The sequence below is a fragment of the Ostrea edulis genome, chromosome 4 (assembly GCF_947568905.1).
Source record: "Ostrea edulis chromosome 4, xbOstEdul1.1, whole genome shotgun sequence".
Classification (NCBI taxonomy): domain Eukaryota; kingdom Metazoa; phylum Mollusca; class Bivalvia; order Ostreida; family Ostreidae; genus Ostrea; species Ostrea edulis.
In genome coordinates this window covers 66,875,196-66,899,160 of record NC_079167.1, presented here as the reverse complement: position 1 = coordinate 66,899,160, position 23,965 = coordinate 66,875,196, and the positions used below count along the sequence as shown (strand labels likewise).

General features: G+C 36.8%; 1 protein-coding gene across 1 annotated transcript in view; it reads right to left on the bottom strand.

The window, feature by feature from the left end:
* Positions 1–17,384, bottom strand: part of LOC125669113 (pre-mRNA-splicing factor ISY1 homolog) — a 40,877-nt gene extending 23,493 nt beyond the window's left edge. Inside the window, exon 1 of the mRNA XM_056161437.1 lies at positions 17,036–17,384. Coding sequence (XP_056017412.1) covers positions 17,036–17,384 — 349 coding nt within the window. The remainder of the gene's footprint in view (positions 1–17,035) is intronic.
* Positions 17,385–23,965: the final 6,581 nt, after the last annotated feature.

Genomic DNA, 23,965 nt, shown 5'->3' with positions numbered 1-23,965 from the left:
AGTCTCTTTAGAACACCGAGGGCGCGAAAAATAGGACAATATTAAGGACGCAACTCCACAGCCATGACACATTGTAAACCAGGTTTCAGGAGCCTCACTGTGGTTGTTGTAACCATCACTCCTTAATTGCATAATTTGATCATTAAAAAAAACCCGGGTCTATCCTCAACGAATAAAAGTGTCGTCAATAGTTATACAAAGTACTTTAACTGCAATCATTTGATCCTGAAATTTGTGTATTTTGACAAAATCTAAGATAAGTTGGATTAAGGCTTATTTCATGGGAAAGGATTTTTAAAAAGATTTTTTTAATAGAACTCAGCAGTGATATTACGCAAAGTGCACTCGCTTTCTGTTTCTGCCGCTTAGAACATCACCACCAGTTTCTCCATGTGTTGTATATCTTTGCACTTTCGTTTTCATTGGTGCAAGTACATGTAACAGAGATTCGTTTGTTCTTCCCTGCGTCGGATGTTATCGATTGATGCATGTTTTCACCACAAAGAACATATTTCGTGTCGATTTCATATTAAACACCTTTAGCTTCTGGGTGCAGTCATTCGATGTGTTTTCTTTTTATATCTATTATCTAAAACTTATGATAGGATACTGCAGACATGCTAATCGCAATCCTTTTGATGATTGATGAACGAACTTTTAGCGAACTCGCCACTTTTCTTTCAAATAAATCTCTGTAGTACAGTGTGAGAAATATCGTATGGCGTGACTCAAAAATAGTTTAACGTAACACGCAGCGAGCTGATGTTACTGATTTGTTGATTGAATTTTATATATCTGCTGAATAACAATGTCGTACCAAAATACCTACATGAAAAATGTGAAGATAACGCACAATGATCGATTCTTTAAAGAATGTAAAATTGAAAGCAGGGCAAAAAGGATCCCTAGAAACACCAGAGATGAGAAATGTGCCTAAGAGGAGGAAGTATCTCCTGTTGACCGGTTACATTCGCCGCCAGGTAAACGCCAGGTAAAAGGAGTAATCTATAGTCAAAATTAGCATGTAAAGGACATTCTAGCAATCGGCATGAAGCACGTCAGGCAGAATTCGACCTAATGCAGGCACATAGAACAGATGTGGGGGATCTCCGCCCCTTACCCTCAATACTATTTGTTATTTTGATATCCAAATAAAGATACATCAGGCGACCCCCCCCCCCCCCCCCCAATACACTAATTTTGGTAGTAGTGGTGAATGAGAAGAATGTAAGGTTGAAAATTATTAATTGAACCGACGTAGAGAAAGATAAGCGCTCGCCCCCTGCTTCATGAATATGGAAATGTGACAATGGAGAAGCTGAAGTCATCCTGTTTGTCATAGAATTGAGTTGTTATAGTGTGCCATTCCCTTCTAAGTTCAGTAAAACATCCAGATATGAAATAGGTGTCGAACAGTCTGTCGAGTTAAAGACAATAGCGAGACACGTCTTCTTCTTATGTAGATGTCTTCTAAAAATAAATTTTGCCTCATAAGAATGCAAAAAATTAAATCAGACTTTTGGAAGATCTTACCTTCAAAGACTATACAGATATTGTAGATAAGGAAGTCCATAATATTGAAATGTTTAATTCATTTTTTTTTTTTTTACAGTTAACGCGCTGATAATATGTACCAGAGTACAATCACAAGACACTTCAGTCAAACTCCCCGTCGAGGCCTCATTACGTCACCTACGAATAAGCAAACGAACTCTGGCGGAAGTTTGACGCTTCAATTTGTTTGCACATTGGTGCGTATTACCAACACCATACATAAGTATCGGATGTAAGAAATGTTCTATTCATACAAAAAACATTACATGAATAGGATTGAACAGCAGGCGCAATGCCTATTATTGTTCTCTCCTCAAGTCAAGGTACAAGTCCTAAACCGTATTGAAATATACATTGTTTTCATATTATAAGGATCTATACGAATTTCATTTGTTAATTAAGCAAAAGAATATCAAATTACTAAAGTTACTCTAGATATCAAACGTAAAAACAAGAGCAGCATGAACAGTGGGGTAAATTTTCTTTTGAAAGTTTTCTTTTGTAAGAAATTGTGAAACGAATTTTAAACCGAAAAAAAAAAATTCATTATCTAATGCGCCTCATGTAAAAACAAATCTGTATGCACTATTTGCTTTTGTCTAATCTTCACAAACCATTTTCATCGCTCCCTTTGTGGTTTCGTCATTTTACAAAAACAACAAACAACCGGAAGTGTTAGAAAGATGGCTATTGTCAGAGAGAGACACGAAATCATTCCTCCAGAGATTGCAGAAACGCAATTCGCAAAATTAATAATCATAAATCTTGACAGGGAAGTTGAAGTTGGAAACACTTACACACATCACGAGTCATTAATGTGTGAAAAGAAGGTTTCTTTAAGCTTAATAGCATCGACATTACCCCCAACATAAGTCAAACCAGCTTGATTTCTATAACGTTCGAATCCAGTTTCCATCCTTATAAAATGTCAGTATCATGTTACACATAAAATTTTATTTTTAATTTGCGAAAAGAAAAAAAACCCCGATCACCTCGAATCTAAAACTGTATCTTCTAATCATTTCATAAAAACAATTAATGAAATTTCCAGTAGATTATTGTTTTCTAAATGTTTTAAGGCACAAATAATACTTGAAGTATTTTCTTTAAACATCAATGTAGAACACGCCAGGGTTTTTTTTTTTTCTACACGGGGGGACATGGACATGAACAAAATTGGTGACTTCACAGTTAATTTCTTGAAAGGCTTTACCACAGGGGCTAAGCCCGTTTTGGGCCCGAACTCTGTGATACCATAAATATAGAAAGGAGTCTAACTCTGACACAGATAAAAAAAACTAACCACTCGCTTCAAATGCCTAAAAAATCTTAAACTAGGTAAGCTATGCGTAATGTGTCGTTTTCCTTGCATAGATTAATGTTTTAACTACTTGCATGCCAAATTTCAAGTCACTGGTTCTTAAAATAACAAAGATATACGTCATCGTTCTCTCGATTTCACTTGTTTATTTTTACTAGGACATTTACCGGTCCAGGTCACGGAGTCGTTTCTTGCCTATGACAGCAGCGAAATTCAGACTAGTATGGAAGATTTCGGACCTGTCAATTAAAATTTCACATCAATTATACGCTACTTCCTTCCTCATATTTTAATAATGTTCTTCGTGTAGACGTTACACGACTTATTTTTCCTCAGCGGCATCAACTGTTGACAAGACCTGCCATTTTAATGAATACACTAAATACCCGATAGACTTAAAATCCCAAATACCTTAAAACTGATCAAAACATTATTCTTGTGATATTGCACTTAGAGAAGAAAAATGAACATTATTTCTTTGCTTTTTTAATTTTTTGTTTTTGTTTATTCTATTTCATTTAGATTATCATTACCCACTCCCCCCTTCTTTAAAGTTTTAGACATTTCGGGTATTTAGTGTATTCATTAAAATGGCAGATCTTGTCAACAGTTGATGCTGCTAAGGAAAAATAAGTCGTGTAACGTCTACACGAAGAACATTATTAAAATATGAGGAAGGAAGTAGCGTATAATTGATGTGAAATTTTAATTGACAGGTCCGAAATCTTCCATACTAGTCTGAATTTCGCTGCTGTCATAGGCAAGAAACGACTCCGTGACCTGGACCGGTAAATGTCCTAGTAAAAATAAACAAGTGAAATCGAGAGAACGATGACGTATATCTTTGTTATTTTAAGAACCAGTGACTTGAAATTTGGCATGCAAGTAGTTAAAACATTAATCTATGCAAGGAAAACGACAAATTACGCATAGCTTACCTAGTTTAAGATTTTTTAGGCATTTGAAGCGAGTGGTTAGTTTTTTTTATCTGTGTCAGAGTTAGATCCCTTTCTATATTTATGACATCACAGAGTTCGGGTCCAAAACGGGCTTAGCCCCTGTGGCTTTAACTATACCTACATGTACGTAATTGGTAATGGCTGAATTGTTTATTTGCAGTTTGAGATCCATTGTAATACAGTAAAATAACTTGCATGTATTTTCATATAGAGTAATATTTTCTCTGTTTGAGCAAAACTAATACTTCATGTGCTTTTGATTTCGTGGCTAAAAGGGTGCGTAGTGATTTTCCATGTAATTCAGTGTTGAGTTCATACTCATGCCACGAAATAGAAAAAAGTTAAAACTTCAGCTAAAATTAGTGTTTTCACGCTACTGATGTAGAATCATGATCCTCATTGATAATTCTATTTTGAGATTGCTGTATAAATTAACATCAACAGGTCGTGTACTGAAGTCCTACATTAATGGTGATGACGCGGGGAATTCCATCATAAATCACGAATTATAGAAAACGTAATTACGTTACTCATTAACTGAGCAATATTTTTAGATCAAAAATATATATTTAATGAATGTGCTTAAATTTTCAATTCTTCCAACCAAAAAAAAAAAAAAAAAAAATTGGAAGGAACTAAAAATGGTATCAATCTTGCCAACAACTTGTCAGTAATTTTATTACAGACTTGTAAGTCAATTCTTCGTATATAATGTTTATAGATTTTGTTTCATGTTTCTTCCTTTCTTTTTGCTTCATTATAGATATATTATGCTTAGAACACCCCCTGTCTTCCAGCTATTCTATAACCAGTCCTCAGTAAGTACTAGTGTACGATGTGAACTGAAATTCACCCGGATTACAGAAGCTCGATAGTAATATAATGTAGTTACATGCATTCGACATGACAGAGTTAAAGATAATTATCTTTGTCGATGTCGTGTTCTGTAATAGAATAGAATTAGTTGTTGATTTTGATTATGAACACGGAATTTGAGATGAATGGACATGTTTTAACCATATTCCCCCAGAAAATAATTATTTCCCTCGAGCTGGTGTAGTTTGTGTTAAAAGAAATGATGCACGCAAAAATGATTTTCTGGATAACGAGGAAATGCACGTATAGGTCCCATATCAATTTCTAAGGAATCCCTTAACAATGAGAGAAGCACAAAAGGAGCTGAAAGAAACAACTAAAATATTCCAGAATTTGAAACAAGAAGTATGTACCACAATTTCTTATTACTGTAAGAGAGAATTTGTCCCGATATGAAACCCGCAATGTCGTGAAATGTCCTATAATTATTTGCTGATATCTATAAATGTTTACATTTCCAAAGTTCTCAACCAACTGTAGTGATAACCATTACCTCATGAATGCGATGCTGATGTGAACAATGCGGGTATGAATCTTGATAAATACTAGTGTAGCGCGTGTATTTTAACGACTGGGAAAATGCGACAGAAATGAAAGTAGAATGTAAATATAGGGCATAAATTTCAGTTTTCAAAATACATCAGGGTATGAACTGCAACGCTTAGTGCCACCATACTTTTTATGAAGCGCTAATGCGCTTCATGAAGTTTGCCGGTGTTATAGAGCCAGACTTCCCCCCAGAGCCAGCCTTGCCCCCCGCGGAAGTCTGGCTCTAGAGTGAGCCTTCCCCCGGTAGTCTCGCTCTAAAGTGAGCTTCCCCCCAGCAGACTTGTTCTAGAGTAAACCTTACCCCGAGGGGGAAGACTCACTCTAAATCCATAACACCCTCTTGAAGTCTCGCTCTAGAAGGACACCCCTGCTTTCATCCCCTCCTGCGCAAACTATGAAATAAATTTTAGTTTATCAGACAGGGAATTACCTATTTACCTACCTACCAGGCTTCCGGGGAGAAGTCTCATTGTGGGGGAAGGCTCACTCTACAATACCGGCGTCAAGCATCGCAGTTCATACCCTTGTGTATTTTTTACATTCCTAGTCACATTTGCGTCATGTTTCTTATGGAAAATGCATAATGATTGTATGATTGATCGAAAATCTTTAACGTCCCTCACGATAATATTTCACTCATATGGAGACGTCACCATTATCGGTGAAGGGCTGCAAAATTTAGGCCTAAGCTCGGCGCTATGGTCATTGAGCAGGGAGGGATCTTTATCGTGCCATACCTACTGTGACACGGGGTCTCGGTTTCCGAAGGACCGCCCCATTTAGTCGCCTTTTACGACAATCAAGGGGTACTGAGGACTTATTCTAACCCGGATCTCCACGGAAATAAATAAATGCAAAATGAAGGTTACACGCATTAAGGGGTAGATAATTATGTAGATGCATTGCACTTAACTGCTTACTTGAGAAAAATTGATTTTCATGTAAAATCTATCATTGGCGATCTAATGTTAACAATTCTTATATGTGAAAAGGTCAAATTATTGCGTCTCTTAATCAAAACGAATACAAACTGTATATATTCTTTATCTTTAATAGTTTGCTTGGACAATCACACTGGGGATAGAGGGGTTGGAGGGGTGGGGTGTAATATTTTCTATTTCATCTAAAATATTAAGTGTTTAATTGTTTGACTTTATATACATGAATATGTTAAAAACGATTATATTTTACTTACCACTGTGTTAAGAGTTTGTAATCATTTACTATTTTCTTACTGTTTGAATCCGAACTCTTCATGACAAAGAAACTTTTACTGCAAATTTTACAGTAATACAGCGAAACCTGTCTAATCCGACATGCACTGGGAGACATTAAGTACAGTGAAACCTGTCTAATCTGACATGCACTGGGAGAAAAATTCTGTTTTGTCGGAATACACAAGGTGTCGAAATAAACAGTGTAAAACAATGACAATAATAATTGTTGGAAGGATTACACAGGTGCTGGATTGGACATGTTTCACTGTAGTTGCTGATAGAGAGTAATAAATGCATTACGACAAATACCCTAATTAATCTTTGTAACATAAAAGCACCGAAGATATACTCTAGGTACATGCAGTGGAATCACAATAAAAAGGATCCTGTTTTACGGTATAAGTATCATTATGTCCTAGTTATATGAAAATAATAATTCAGAAACACGATCAACTGAGACTAAATTGGTGCTTGTCTCTCTAAACTAAAACTCTCATCACTAGTCATTAAATGATACATTAAAGGACACATCTCATGTTTCCAACGCACACAAAATGCAATTTGTCTTTCTTATGCATATAGTAATTAATTCTAATAGTTAGTTCGCCGGAATAGTGCGATAATTAGGCACAATACGGATTTGAATATAAGAAATTTGGTTAATCAGGTAGTCACGTGGTATAGTGACGTCACATGCAACGCCCTTCGATCACCTGATTGTGTATCTTTAAAAACTAAACTTTTATTCACTATTATTCACTATGGACACCATATATTTCGATGTTGACAAATTTCCCGTACATGTATATGTTTTAGCTACATGTACCAGTGCATACATACTCAAGAATGTAGCGAGGAAAGCGAGTATGAAATCGGCAAGTTTACATAGGTCGCTGTCCATACTATATAGATGATGAGCAGGGTGTTCCAGAATATCTGATACCATTTTCTTTACTTTCGTTAACTTTCGATTATTTTTTTTCTAACAAAAATGTTTTATACACAACAAAATTCACAAACATACATACAATAAATACTGAGTGAGTGTTATCTAATTTAAAGAAGACAAACTTCAAAGAATATGCTCTAAATGATGTCCTTTTTGAGAAGTGTATAACAATGTCAAGTCGATGCGCAAAATTCCTGACAAAAGCAACGCACATCTCATCTGAAATCTCCTGCATTTCTTTCCAAATTGAGACTCGAGTTCTGTTACAAAGCTTTGTTGTGGTTTATACACAAGATCTTGAAGATGTCCCCATACAAAGAAATCCAGAGGGTTAGGTCAGGGGAATGAGGGGGTCAGACATTTGGGTTTTTTGAAAAGAAATGAAGTTTCCATCAAATGTTCGATACAGCCAATCGGTGACAACTCGGGTAGTGTGTGGAGTCGACCCGTTCTGTCAAAACCAGATTTATGCCTTCTCTGATTAAAATTGTAAGATTGTTTTCTTCAAAACTTCAAGGTAACATATGCTGCTCAATGTCTGCATATCGCCATCTTTATTTTCAAATAAGAAAGGTCCGAATACTCCTGTTGAACTCAAAGCAGCCTAAACTTACTTTTTCACCATGTAAAGGTTTCTCAAGATGCAAATTTTATTTCACACTATCCCAGTAACACGCATTTTTCTTATTTACGATCCCATTTAGGTAGAAATGTGCTTCATCAGAAAATCACGTATCATAAACAATTTTAGTGTTGTTCTTCATCCATTTTGCAAACACTCGTGTAATTGTAAGACGTCTTTCATTATCACTTTGCTCCAGATAATGTACAATAAGTATTACGGTTTCAAATGGAGAATAAATTTTAGGATTCTGTGCACGCTTGATCTGCTGCATGATACTCAGTCACTTACATCATTTAATAATTTCCCCACAAATTTTTTTTATGACTCTTCGTACCTCCGGTATGCAGGTGCCCTCTTTCCCTTCTGACTTTGATCTGCTTGTATTGAAGTACATGTTGTAGTGTTCGCATCCTGATTTCCCAAATCTTTTCAGTATTCGAAGAATTTGTTGCTTGCTGAGTTGTGTTTTATTCCCTTTCTATCATCATTTTCATCACTATTGCTACAGACTATTTGATAATACAGCTACAAACAGAACAAGCCTGTTGTCTTGAAACATTCATCTTGCATGAAATTCATTTTGACCATATAAATCGGATGCAATTTGGTGACAAAATATGCAGAAAAGTGCATATTTTCCCCAACTATTTAGCAGAATGTTTTTATAAAATCATTTATAATTGAGCCACAATTTACAAGTTTTGGCCAATTATTGTTTACATTGCATGATTCTAAAATGATACATGTATTAGATATCCCGGCACAGCCTGTATGTATGAATTTGCTGTTACCATTTAAACACCTAACTCCAGCGTAGTCGATGAACAAGTCATCTTTATTAGTATTTCAATTCGAAGCAGGTTGTCATGTACAATGGGCAATGACAACAGAACACTGAACAAACAGTTATTTGACATCTAATGATAGGGGGAAACACTTAAACCCAACGATTATTAGATATTTCATTTTACAGAAGTTGTTTATACTGCTTGTAAGCATACGTTCATACCCTCAAATACATTGTACATGTAATGTATCGTGTACGCATGGTACTTAGTAAAGATCTCGAAGGCAAAAACAAATGGAACGGTATTTGGAAATGTAAATACATGTACATGTTTATAGAAATATCTTCTAGAAAATCAAGACTAATCTCGCAAATGGTCTTGTACAGTAAAATGCACAGAACCAACCTAATTTGTCAAACAAAGGATTTGAGAATAGTAATACAAACGTACGCTCCATGTACTAGGAACTCTTGGGCGCATTCCTCTGAACGACAGTGATTTACCCCCTCAACCTAAACCATGCACCTTTCATTAGTTCTCTTCCTCAACAATCTTAACTCTGTACCGGCTCAATCTGAACATCGTACCTTCTTCATCTCAACTATCTACATCATTAATATCTCTGTTTCGAAGTCCCAGTTTCGTGTGCGCAAGTTTTGGCATGTATGCCGAATTTTGTCATTAGATATAAAAATGCAGAAAACAAATTCAAAATGTTGTTAAAGTCAAAATTAAAATCGAAACTAAACTGATGCTTAATTCATTAACAGATTGAATTTGGAATAGCAGGGAGCTGTCTCGGCAAACTTGCTTGCTACAGACGCTAGCTCTGCAACTCAAATTCTGTTTCTAAGCTCTAAAATTAAGAAACGATGCTCAGCAAATCATTGTGATAAAAATAGACAACTTTATAAAGTTGGAAACTCCACACTCCATAGGTTCAGCATATTGTAAATTATCAAGGATTCCATCCGGCGATACGTATCGTTTTTAATGATATGAACGTGATAAATTTAGCAAATATTTCAGCATTAAATGCACTATGATGTATTCGGTTTGAAAATATGAATGATGCTTTTCCGCCATTGAAACTTCATAGAAACTTCGGTGGCCTAGAGGTTAAAGCGTTCGCCCCGGATGCGGAAGGCCAGGGTTCGAATCTCGGTCGCGACAGACCGAAGTCGTTAAAACAGGTAGTGACAGTTCCATCGCCAAACGCTCGGCATCAGGTGTGAATGTCACGGGTCCTCGGAGATGACCTTAAAAACGGATGTCCCGTGTCACAGTAGGTGTGGCACGCTAAAGAACCCTCACTGCTCAATGGCCATAAGCGCCGAGCATAGGCCTAAATTTGAAGCCCTTCACCGGTCTTGGTAACCAGGGCCGTAAATTAACCTTTAATTTGGAGGAGGCAGGAAATTAGGCGGGGGTCTGGGGGCCGCCCACGCTGAGCACATTTTGTGCACACTGAACACGTTTCGTGCAAAATCCTTGATTCTAGGGCCTTCTAAGATGTTACTTGACTAATTCATTCTAAAAGAAAGATTTGGAATGCTTTTTAAGGGAGGTATCATGTTCTTAGTTATTGGAAACAACATAAATTCTAATGAACTTTAAATTTTATTTTTTTTTGGTTCAAAAGTTGGAGGAGGCAGCTGCCTCCTCCGCCTCCATGTAATTTACGGCCCTGGTAACGTTTCCATTTGAGTGAAAAATTCTCGAGAGAGACGTTAATGAAGATACAATCAATCAATCAATAGTGTAACATTCCCTCAGTTTACCAATAATCTCGGTAGCATCCCCGTGCACATCCGATTTCAGTAGTATCCCCGTGCACATCCGATTTCAGTAGTATCCCCGTGCACATCCGATTTCAGTAGTATTCTCGCGTTCATCAGTTGTAAATCGTAAATGTAGATGTGAATGTTAACCAAACACGTACGACTATGGAACGCCAACACTGCCTTATATGGATAATATTAATGCTAGATAATACTTCTTCATCTTGTGATGATAGTTTGCGTCTGTATGATGATACTTTAACATTACATGCTGATACTTTAACATTACATGATGATACTTTATCATTACATGCTGATACTTTAACATTACATGATGATACTTTATCATTAAATGCTGATAATTTAACATTACATGATGATACTTTATCATTAAATGCTGATAATTTTACATTATATGATGGTACTTTAACGTTACATGCTGATACTTCATTATATAAGCAGATAATTTAAATTAGGCTATTTATGTTTAGGAATGATGACATGAAATAATCAATAATGACTTGCTTATTCATTTCGCTTTGGTAGTGCAAAACTTATACGGTACGAGTGCGTATGTTCACACATTGTACTTTCGCTTTGGTAGTGTGTATTTTCACACATTGTACTTTCGCTTTAGTAGTGTGCATCTTCACACATTGTGCTTTCAATTTTCATTGCGTTTTAAACTGTGTAGAAGGCAGTTGATAAAATGGGGTGACCTGGAATCATACTAAAATGGGGTGACCCCAGTTCCTGCTTGAGGCTACGAATTCATTATCTACCCAGAGTTCCGTGCGCTACTCGCACTATACCTCTGTCAACGGTAAATTTACGGAAATCGTGTAAAAGTTTCTAATATCAAACATTTATGATTTGGATTAAATATCTAGTCATTATGAAATGCTTTTGGTGCAATTATATTGATGCTTACTGTAAATTCTTTAAACTCGCTGTTTTCTGATCCTAAATTTGGAACTACTTCGTAATAGAATCTGAATATAGGACATTCACGTGATAGGCTGTAAGAATACAACAATACTTGTAAAATAAGAGACAAATAGCTAAATGGTAAAATATACTTAACAAAGTGTCTGTGGGATATGAAAAGAGCCTGATATATCACCTATTGCTAGAACTTTTAAAGGGAAATGAAACGAGAATGACTGTTTATATCATGTGATTATATTGTCACGTGATTCCAAGCGTTCATAGAGGTGTAAGTGAAGCTTCCTTAACGCGCCCTCTGGTGAGAGAATGGATACGAATTATCTTTCTGCGGATGTAACGTGTTTGAAGTTTTAGCGTATCACGATCTCGATGCTTAACCTATTTTTAGAACCACCACATAATGATAAAGTACCATCATATATTAAATGAAGTATCAGCATGCAATGTTAAAGCATCTTCATATGATGAAGTATCAGTATGTAATCCGTGGGGATCCGGTTTAGAATAGGTCCTCAGTACCCTTTGCTTGTCGTACATATGTGAAAGGCGACAGAATGGGGCGGTCCTTCGGATGAGACCGCAAAAACCCAGGCCCCATGTCACAACAGGTCTTGCACGATAAAGATCCCTCCCTGCTCAAAGGCTGTAAGCGCCGAGCACAGGTCTATATTTTGCAGCCCTTCAAGGGTTGGCGTAAGTGCTCCCATATGCACATAAATGAGCAATATGGCCGTCATGCTGGCCCTGTCTGAGATCATTTTGTGGTAATATCTACCTGCCTGAGTTTGTTGACACTGTGGAGGTAGGTGAAACAATCACAATGACTTTGCAGTCTGCTTTTGTACAAGAATGAAAGGTGAAGATAACGAACAGTGATCAATCTCATAATTCCTATAGGAGTTCTACGAAGAGGCTTACTTTTACAATCGACGGCTGACTTTTACAATTCAAAGGGACCAACTCCAAATATGAAAAATTTGGGAGTTGTATTTGCAAAATTCAAAGACTTTACCGCAATCTTTTGCTGTATATATATTGTTTAACGTACTACTCGATCATTTTTCACACATATGGGGTCGTGGTAGCTCAATAGTAGAGCGTTCGCTTCATAACCAGGAGGTCGTGAATTCAAACCCCGCTTGTGCCAATCCAACCTAGGATTGATTGATTTAATATTGTTTAACGAGAATTTTTCACTCAGATGGCATGACTTGCTCCTTCGCCAAACGCTTTGCATTTAGAACTGAGAATCACGGGTCGTTCAGGTATGACCTTAAAAACGGAGGTCCCATGCCGCGGCATGCGTTGGCACGATAAATAACCCTCACTACTACGGCGCTGAGCGCTAAACATAGACCGGATCTACATTTGTGGTACTTCACCCACAAATGGAGACCTCTCAATAATGAGTAAAAAATCCAGAGAGGGACGTAAAAGCAACCAACCAATCATATAGAGATGACACTATTTCCGGTGAAGGACTGCAAAATGTAGACCAATGCTCGGAGCTCACAACAGGTGTGGCACGATAAAGATCCCTCTCTGCAAAAAGGCCGAGCATAGGCCTAAATTTTGCAGCCCTTCACCAACAATGGTGATGTCTCCATACGAGTGAAAAATTCTCGAATGGGACGTTAAATGATATACAACAACTGATTGCCGTAAAAGTTTTGAATTTTGCAAATACCACTCTCAATTTTATCATATTTGGAGTTGGCCCCTTTAAATTGTGAAAGTCAGTCGTGGATTGTAAAAGCAAACCTATTCGTAAACCCCAATAGCAATACAAAATAGATAGTTGGGCAAACAGGGACCCTTGGACACACCAGAGGTGGGATCAGGTGCCTAGGAGAAGTAAGCATCCCCTGTCGACCGGTCACACTCGCCGTAAGCCTTATATCCTGATCAGGTAAACGGAGTTATTCGTAGTCAAAATCAGTGTGCCAAGAATGGCGTAACAATCGGTATGAAACACGTCAGATAGCATTTGACCCAATGATAGGTTGTATTGAAGAACTAGATCGTTAGAACGACCATATAATTTGCGAAATGCTGACTTCAATCGAGACTTTTGAAACCCCTGTACCATCAACTTAGTTTGCCTCGATTTAAAAACTGACCATACGCAGAACAAGCTCTTGTGTGTCGAATCAGTTGAGAGATATAAACACCATATGCAGTAACAAATTCATCGCTTCATTGTTATATTTCTGTAGCAGAGACAATTTTTATGCCTCTGATGGGATTTGGAAAGTACCATAGGTCACGATGTACTAATTCTGCTGAAAAGCAAACTATTTCTTACGCTTCTTAAGGGAGAAGTTGTGACCAAATCTAAAAGCTGTACATGTATCCGTTACGGTAAAAAGTCCGGAAAACATTACCTTGGACAGCCAGCGAGCCAGACGGACGGACAGCGCCATAACATAATACGTCCTGTCTAAAGTCGGGTGTTTAAAATGGGGGTTTTGTTATATGCAAGGTGAAGATAACGAACAGTGATCAATCTCATAACTCCTACAAGCAATACAAAATAGATAGTTGGGCAAACACGGACCCCTGGACATACCAGAGGTGGGATCAGGTACCTAGGAGGAGTAAGCATCCCCTGTTGACCGGTCACACCCGCCGTGAGCCCCATATCCTGATCAGGTAAACGGAGTTATCCGCAGTCAAATCAGTGTGCCAAGAACGGCTTAACAATCGGTATGAAACACGTCAGACAGCATTTGACCCAATGCGAGGTTGTATTGACGAACTAGATCGTTATAACGACCATAGAATTTGCGAAATGCTGACTTCAATCGAGACTGTTGAAATCCCTTTACCATCAACTTGTTTGTCAGTAGCTTACCTTTTACCTGCTTCACTGTTAGAGTACATGCACATATAAAGTTTGCAGAATTTTCAAGATATTATAAAATTCGTATAGGCCTAGACATGTCCAGAAATTAAAACTTTTCTTGAGTAACAGTTAATTTGTATTCCAGGCTGATGACATTTATGATTGATATGCCTTTGATGTAACAAACTAAATGCATTATTACATGTAGCCCTACATTTGAATGATAACAAAATATGATATTATCATGATTTGGTAATGGGAGAGAGGTTAAAATCCCAATTTTCCAAGTGGAACGTTTCTGTAGAGTTTAATGAAGGTCATTAGAAATTGAATATATACACAAGAAAGGTATGAGTCTACAAGACCCTTTGGGTTCCGACCCCTTGTTATTAAGTGCAATCAATAAAATAATAGATGATCTGTATAATTTATCTTCTGTTCAAACTTCACTCCTTGTTGGTATGTATAATCCATGAAAGTCCATGACGCTGAAAATATTAATTTGAGAAACCGAAAATTCTGTTCAACACATATATAAAACATGTATATCATGATTAATGCTAAACATGTACAGAAATACATACAAAGAAACAAAAATTTAACAAACGCCAGCTTTAAAGGTCAAGATTTTCTACACAAGAATTTTTCAAGTATGAACATTAGGGTGGGAGGTTTTTTTAAGTTAAATTTCTGGCACCTTGCAGCTTTTTTGTTCAGCAGGAAAAGGAAGTTACACTTGAGCATGCCCAGTCGCATAAGTATAAAATACTACGAGTTATCGTTCTTGCTATAGTGAAATAATATGTGCTCAAACTTACCTAGTATCTTCAAATCGATATGGTAGCATATAACAAACGACCCAAAGCATTAGAAATACCACCTTGACCCAGGGGACCTGGAAATAACAGTGCCCCATGGAGGTGGCATCCTATGCAAAATTCTGCCAAATGAACCACAATACAAATTTTGTGGGTCATCCGCCAACCAAACTAGGCGGTCAATTTTGCATACCTAACTTTAATATCCATTTTACACTCCACATATAATCATACACAAATCATTTGCAAACATACACCTTAAAAGTTGGCCGTGACAAGACTTAACTAGCTAGTATGAGAGGAATAAAACCTATCAGAGCGGACCAAAACACCACTAGAGCATTTCCTAATGGATTTACAAATATGTGATGACCCAAGTCTGACAAGTGTACATCATCTTTGCAGAAAAGGGATATATGCCTATTTGAAATATCTGGATATTTAATGAAGGCCTCGCGTACATTCTTTACAACAAATGTAGCAAGAACTGAATTAATTCTAGTTCTGCAATTTTCTCCATCTTTATTGGAAAGACACAAGGTCCAATTGCTTCATGGTAAAATATGAGACCAAATAACAGTTATCATCCTTGGTATTAATTGTGAAATATTAACCACAGTAAACTTCATGTACATTTGTAAGCCCTTCAAAGTAGTATGTGGGTTGCCAATATTATTGCCACCCAATGTATTACGAGGATTGTTTTTGGTTTCATTTTTATTCATACCGCTTAAATAGAGGTGTGTGGCCCCATTATTAATCATTGAGCATTGCTGAAACTGAAATTGAGTCAATGGTTTGGAGTTGAAATGAACAAAGAATTTATCGGACAAAATTGTCTGCCGCATTGCAAGAAATTTTTGCCGTAATGTAAACAAAATTAATGACTGGGCATGTATTGGCACTTTTACTAATGAACCCTTATGCATTTGATCAGTCTTGGAACGTTTATTAAGGAGACTAGCATGGTTTTCTAACAACTCAAAACAATCCGATTGAAGGTCAAGCACTTCACCGACTCCAAGTAAGGCAAAAAATGCTAACAAATATGCACATAGAAATAATGTTGCCTCATATAATGAATGTGATACATGTGGCAAGGTATTTATGATATGAAACAATAGCTGCAAGGTTATAATTGCAGTGGTGCGGGCCTAGACTGGGGGATTCATTGACATTGTTATTCTGGACAGACATACAATTCAGAGAAGGGTGTGATCCATTACATTTCACACAAATATGCAAAAATCTACAATTGTCTTTTTCACATACATCCTGAAAGTTGTAAGAGTAAAATTTAAAATGTTTAGGGGAATTCTGATTATTGTTTTGTACCGTGGGTTGCATATAAAACAGCCACAGTTCGGCGTCAACAGAACCCCAACTGAGATTAGAATTAATTGATTTTTTCAGCCTAAATTGGATGTCATAATCCCTCCAACCAAAGGAATTGGGTGAATGCTCTGCACCTTTTCTAATTGTCGCCATGTAACGAAACAAATTTATAGCTTGTGCGGAGTGCTTGGCACAATGAATAGAGGCAAAAATTAAAAAGGCATCAGTCCATTGTGGAATGGACCCAATTTTTTCATCTTTGTACTTAAGTTTAACCTGAATTAAGCCGTCATGATAAACAATGTGATGCTGACTATCTGAAACTGGTTCTTTGATTAACGATTTGTTTCGAGCAACATACTCATTATTCCAAATTTTTTCTTTCAATGTCTGAGATACATGAGCTCCAAGCGTTGATGCTACACTCTGGAAAGGTGTAGGCATATCCATATCAACCTGATAATTTATACCTGATGCAGTGCTAGCTGCTGGTACATGTAACTTTGGCTCCACTGCCTGCTGGGTGGGTACAGACTGTAAAGCAGGGGTTGGGGCATCTGCGATATCATAAACAGGCTGCAGGGGTACTGATTGGGCTAGCGATCCATGGCTGACTATGTAACTTCTTCCTGAAACTGAGGTAGCTGCCTCTGAAGTAAGACTGGCGATTGACGTGGGAATGATAGGGTCAAAGGACGATGTGGAAGCCTGGGTGGTCACTGTGGTAACTACTACACTATGATCAAGGAATGTCCTTGCCGGTGGTCGGGCATATGGGCTCTTCGCCTTAGATGCTCTCGTTTTATTAGCTCTCAACATGGCTTTATCCTCGTGATGCTTCAGATCAGGTTTTTTAGTTAAATGTCTGGTACCTTGTAGCTTTCTTGTTCAGCAGGAAAAGGAAGTTACACTTGAGCATGCCCAGTCGCATAAGTATAAAATACTACGAGTTATCGTTCTTGCAATAATGAAACAATATGTGCTCAAAATAACCTAGTTTATCCTGAGTAGATAAACTTTATTATCACTTCATTCTCTTATTCTTTGGTGGTTTTTTATCCTTTGAATATAATTTACTTTACTCAGATCGATACATAACATTTAAAATTCTATAGAATGTAGACCTTTTATAATATTTATCACATACCTATTTTTTCAATTTTAAGTTTCATAAATACAAATAAAAATTATCGAATCAGTCTTTATCAAATTTTTCGAATTTTCTTTCTGTTACATTAGAGATCGGGCTAAAAATTTCCATCATCTTCGTTGACAACATAGATATATGTATTCATACACATGTATTACTGCAGACGATCAGGATATATTCAAAATCATGAGGAAATGATGAATATTTCTTTCCACCATAAAATTGATTTTAAATCTACCTTCACAGAGAGAAGAGTTTTAAAAAAGTCCGACGTAAATCGCAATCCTAAGTGCAACGACCAAGCCAGGTTTTGTGAAACGCTCGTATACGTGCGCGTCAAAGTGATCGTAAACATAATCGTACCTTTACGATCTACATGTACGATCGGTTAGTGAAATGGCCGCCGTCACGGTAGCTCAGTGGTAGAGCGTTCGCTTCGTAACCGGGAGGTCGTGAGTTGGAGCCCCGCTCGTGCCATGGCCACATCAAACCTAAGCCATAGGAAGTGATTGCTCCTTCGTTAAACGCTCAAATCATGTCCATGTCCCTTTAAAGAACTTTCACTGCTACGGCCCTGAGCGCTAAGCATAGGTCTAAATTTGTGGTACTTCACCTACATCTGGCGACGTCTCATTATGAATGAATAATTCTCGACGGGACGTGAAACAAACCAACAATCAATCAATAGTATTCATCTGATCTCAGTAATATCCTCGTGTACTTACGGTCGCGGTAGTTGCTTTAAAGTTCATGGGTTCAAGTATTGACCTAAGACGTACAAATTGCAGTTGTGTAGAAAAGGACAAGGGTAAAGTGCGTTAACCTAGTCCAAGATGGTGACAAGCAAATACGCCTCCACTTTTCTCTTTAAAATATTGATATTTTCTATCTTCAGTTCTTAATTCATTTTTTACCAAATAAATAGGTAGTGTTAGTTCTAAATGGCTATCTGGAGATTTTATTTAAATTGCACATATTTCTCAAGAAAACCCGTCTCGAAGTTTTGCTACAGACAAATCGCACAAAGTTTTTTCGCGATTAGGGTAAATTTATTCATCCTACATTCAAAACGCAATGTTTTTATTTTATACTTCTTTTTGTAATTCATACAGAATTGTAAAAGCTTTTTTAAAAGACAGTTTATGCGAACTGCGTTCGATAGACGTAAATGTACGTAGAGGTCACACCGACTGCAAACATTTTTATGCATCCTCCTTACCAAAACACAAGAAAATTCCAATGTTGTTGAAAGTGTATTTATTGATCAAATACCTTTGATCAACAATTCAACATGTATAATAGAGACAAAATTAGCAGATCACGTGACTATAAATTCAACAAATTCTACTCGTTTTTTGGGTGTTTTTTTTTTTTTTTTTTTTTTTTTTTTTTGCAAAATGCTCTTCATCCCTGTTTTTATCAGTTGTTGACAGTTTTTCTTCGATTCTGTTTCACATCTTGAGGCATTTCAGGTTGTTGTTTTCTATAACATATTGATCTGTAGATGTTTGAAAGTATATTTTTGCCGCATCCAAATCAATTGTGCACTGTTAAGTCTGATATGTTATTATCGGCCGCCAGGAGGCGGGCGATTATACGTTATGGTTCCGTGATTTACTGCGGGCCTACAATATAAACTTATTTATATATATCCAAGGCCCTCATCGTTTTTTGATTATTCTATTGAATCAAATTACAATAGTTACATATATTCAATCACGATTTTGATAAATAGCAGTAATAATTTTCAATATACGGAATCCGTTAACTCGTACTATTTATTTTCACACTGCATGAGAACTCAGTTTTATGGTTTTATATCAAGTAACCAGAGTTTGGAGTATTTACTTTCACTTTGTTGTGTGCTGTATTTAATTCATTTTTTCTATACTCATACATGTACGTTACTTTTAAAAACATAATATTCCAATTTTCATTAAAAAGTGACTTTTTTTTATAGTTAAATACATTCTACATATGAGTATTCTTTTCATTTCTTTAAAGATGAAAATTAATTCAATCGGATTTTATCTGATGCAATGGGATATCATCTGAAATGTGAGCAATACCCTTAGCCTGCCAGAATGAACTATATGTTGAAGGACTAATGCAAGGGGAAATTAAGATTCAATATAAAAATATGAAGGTTTCTAAATGGTTTGCTTTACATATAGTTTTGCTGGTTAATAGTGTACATATGTACCTCCCAGGCACCTGATCCCACTTTTGATATTGCCAGGGGTCCGTGTTTGCCCTACTCTTAATTTCGTATACCTTATGGTATTTTTATACCCCCCGCAACAAGTTGTGGGGGGGGGGGGGTATACTGGAATCGGGTTGTACGTCCGTCCGTCTGTAGACGCAATGGTTTCCGGGCTCTAAAGCATTATCCTTTCCACCTACTGTCACCATATCATATATATGGACTACCCATGGGATGAAAATGTTCCCTATCGATTTTGGGGTCAAAGGTCAAGGACACTGGACATCGAAGTAGCAATATGGTTTCCGGGCTCTAAAGCGTTATCCTTTCCACCTACAGTCACCATATCATACATATGGACTACCCATGGGATGAAGATGTTCCCTATCGATTTTGGGGTCAAAAGGTCAAAGGTCACGCGCACTGGACATCGAAGTAGCAATATGGTTTCCATTTAAATTCTTTAACGGCTTTTTTCATCGCATGGAGATGCTTTGTTCCTAGTTTATACCTATTAACAACACCCTTTGGGAGATTGGGGTAAGCGGGGGTATTCTTAGTGAGCATTGCTCACAGTACATCTTGTTTAAATTGATCAATGTTCGTTATTCTAAGTTTTCACTTAACATATATTTGATAGTTACCAAGTAGTCGCGGCCGGATTCGATGCGTGCGTCAATAAGTTTTCTTGATAAGATCTGCTTTAGTTTGCCATTGTGTTCACTTAAAAATTGCCGACACAGGGAGAATCTATTTCTTGCCATGTTTAAGGACATACAAGGGAGAATCTAATTCTTGTAACATACACAACAATTCTGACATTTTCTCTGAAATTATTTCTTCATCTCCTCAATTCGAAGAGTTTGTTTCGATATAGGTTTAAATTTCCTATTGTAGTAATATTGCCAAATAGTTTATATCAGCCTAGGTAGCACATAGCTTTTAATGTAAGGGCCCCGGGTTCGATATCCGATTGTCCCAAAGATTAACTCAAAAGTAACACATTGGTGCAGATCTTTCAACAACCACTTCAACATTTTACTCTTACTAAGTTACATGTAATACTTTATGCGTTATTATAGTCCTGGAAATTGATCAAGTTTCCTTTATCCTAATCTCGGGTGATATTCGGCTTGGCTGACTATTAGGATTGACGCCTTCACCGGATCTCGGAGCAGTCCTTCATAATTCATGTCTGAAATTGACTTTCAGCTTCGGCCGGTTCTAGCAATTAATGTGCACTTAGGTGACACTGCTCTTCGCTTCAAGTAGGTGATTTGACTGTTAAACTAATTCTCTGTCACGATTAATTTTGCATTGCTTACCGTTTAGGTATGGAAATCCCAAAATAAAAACAGTCACTAAATTTTCCGTTCAAATGATGACTTCCATGACACAATATTTTATCTCCTGAAATTGAAGAGTTCCTTTACTCAGTTTTATCAAGTTACTGATACATTGTATATCCCCCATTACTACTTAAATATCGCTAATTAAAAAAACACTATCGGAACGCTTCAATTTCGGAAGATAAAATATTGTGCCATGGAAGTGATTATTTCGACGGAAAATCTAATGATAGTTTATTTTATGGAATTTACATACTAAGACGGGAGTGCAGCATGAATAGTGATACAGAGTTGGTTTAATAGTCAACTAACTTAATTTAAACAAACAGCAGTGTCACCGAAGTACACATTAATTGCTAGAACAGACCGAAGCTGAAAGTGAATTTCCAGACATGAATTATGAAAGACTGCTCCGAGATTCGGTGAAGTCCAAATATCCAGTCGAGCCGAATCTCAACCGAGATTACCTTAAGTTTACTCTAGTCGTAAATTTGCTTTACCCTAATCATGGTCGAATTTCAAAACTGCCATATCGCTGTAATAGGCGCTGATCATGCAAATTTCATGGAATATTTAGACTATTACATCATTAGCCACCACTTTTGCAATATATACTTCATATACTAGTATTTGTATACTAGGTGCAAAATAACAGGAGCGTACAGACATGTATCTGTCGCCATCTTGGACAACGGTAACGCACTTTACCCTAGTCCGTTTCTACACCAGTGAAATAGGTAGAGACTGCTATTTCGCCAAACATGTGATATGTAGAATCTGCCACACGAAACCTTTAGAATCACGGACCTGTGTCACGGCCAGTGTTGACACGATCAAGAACCCTAAGCTTTACTGCTATTTTCTCCAGCGTCATGCATACATGTAGGTCTAAATTATACATGTAGTACTTCGCCTACCGGTGGTGACGTTTCAAAATAAGAGATAAATCTTGAATGGAACGTAAAACAAATAATCGTACAGGTATAAGTAAAATGAAGCCCGATACACAAATAAACGTGCACGTGTTAGTCAAATGATACCCGATACACAAATAAACGTACTGGTATTAGTGAAATGAAACCCGATACACAAATAAACGTGCACGTGTTAGTCAAATGATACCCGATACACAAATAAACGTACTGGTATTAGTAAAATGAAACCCGATACACAAATAAACGTGCACGTGTTAGTCAAATGATACCCGATACACAAATAAACGTACTGGTATTAGTAAAATGAAATCCAATACCAAATAAACGTGCAGGTGTTAGTCAAATGATACCCAATACACAAATAAACGTGCAGGTGTTAGTCAAATGAAACCTGATACACAAATAAACGACTGGTATTAGTAAATGAAACCCGATACACAAATAAACGTACTGGTATTAGTAAAATGAAACCCAATACACAAATAAACGTGCACGTGTTAGTCAAATGATACCCAATACACAAATAAACGTACTGGTATTAGTAAAATGAAACCCAATACACAAATAAACGTGCAGGTGTTAGTCAAATGATACCCAATACACAAATAAACGTGCAGGTGTTAGTCAAATGAAACCCGATACACAAATAAACGTACTGGTATTAGTAAAATGAAACCCGATACACAAATAAACGTACTGGTATTAGTAAAATGAAACCTGATACACAAATAAACGTACTGGTATTAGTAAAATAAAACCCGATACACAAATAAACGTGCAGATGTTAGTCAAATGATACCCAATACAAAAATAAACGTACTGGTATTAGTAAAATGAAACCTGATACACAAATAAACGTACTGGTATTAGTAAAATGAAACCCGATACACAAATAAACGTACAGGTATTAGTAAAATGAAACCCGATACACAAATAAACGTGCTGGTATTAGTAAAATGAAACCCGATACACAAATAAACGTGCAGATGTTAGTCAAATGAAACCCATTACACACATACACGTACAGGTGTTAGTAAAACGATACCCAGTACACAAATACACGTACAGGTATTAGTCCAATCGGAACTCCTCGAATGTCTCGTGCACTCAACATAGATCTCGGATGTAATACGATGGCATCCATGAGCGAATTTGATGCATTGTCAATAGTGACGTCACAGCAATGCATCAAATTCGCTCATAGATGTCATCGTGTTACATCCGAGATCTATGTCGAGTCCGCGAGACATTCGAGGAGTTCCGATTGGTATTAGTCAAATGAAACCCAATACACAAATAAACGTACAGGTGTTAATCAAATGATACCCATTACACAAATAAACGTACTGGTATCAATCAAATGAAATCTAATACACAAATACACGTACACGTATTAGTCAAATGAATACAGCTACAGGTCTTAATCAAATGATACCCAATACACAAATACACGTACAGGTGTTAGTCAAATGAATACAGCTACAGGTCTTAATCAAATGATACCCAATACACAAATACACGAACAGGTGTTAGTCAAATGAAATCCAATATACTAAATAAAATGAAACTTTAACATAACCTGTGCCAAGGGTTACACTAATTAGTAGTTACTATTAAGTCAACAAATTTGAGAGTATACAATGTACCTGTACGTTAAGTCATGCTCTGTACCTTGGGAATGATTTGATAAAAATAGTACGGAAAATTATATTTCACGCATTACCAATTCAATGTTACGACATTCAATCCTAAGATTATATGAT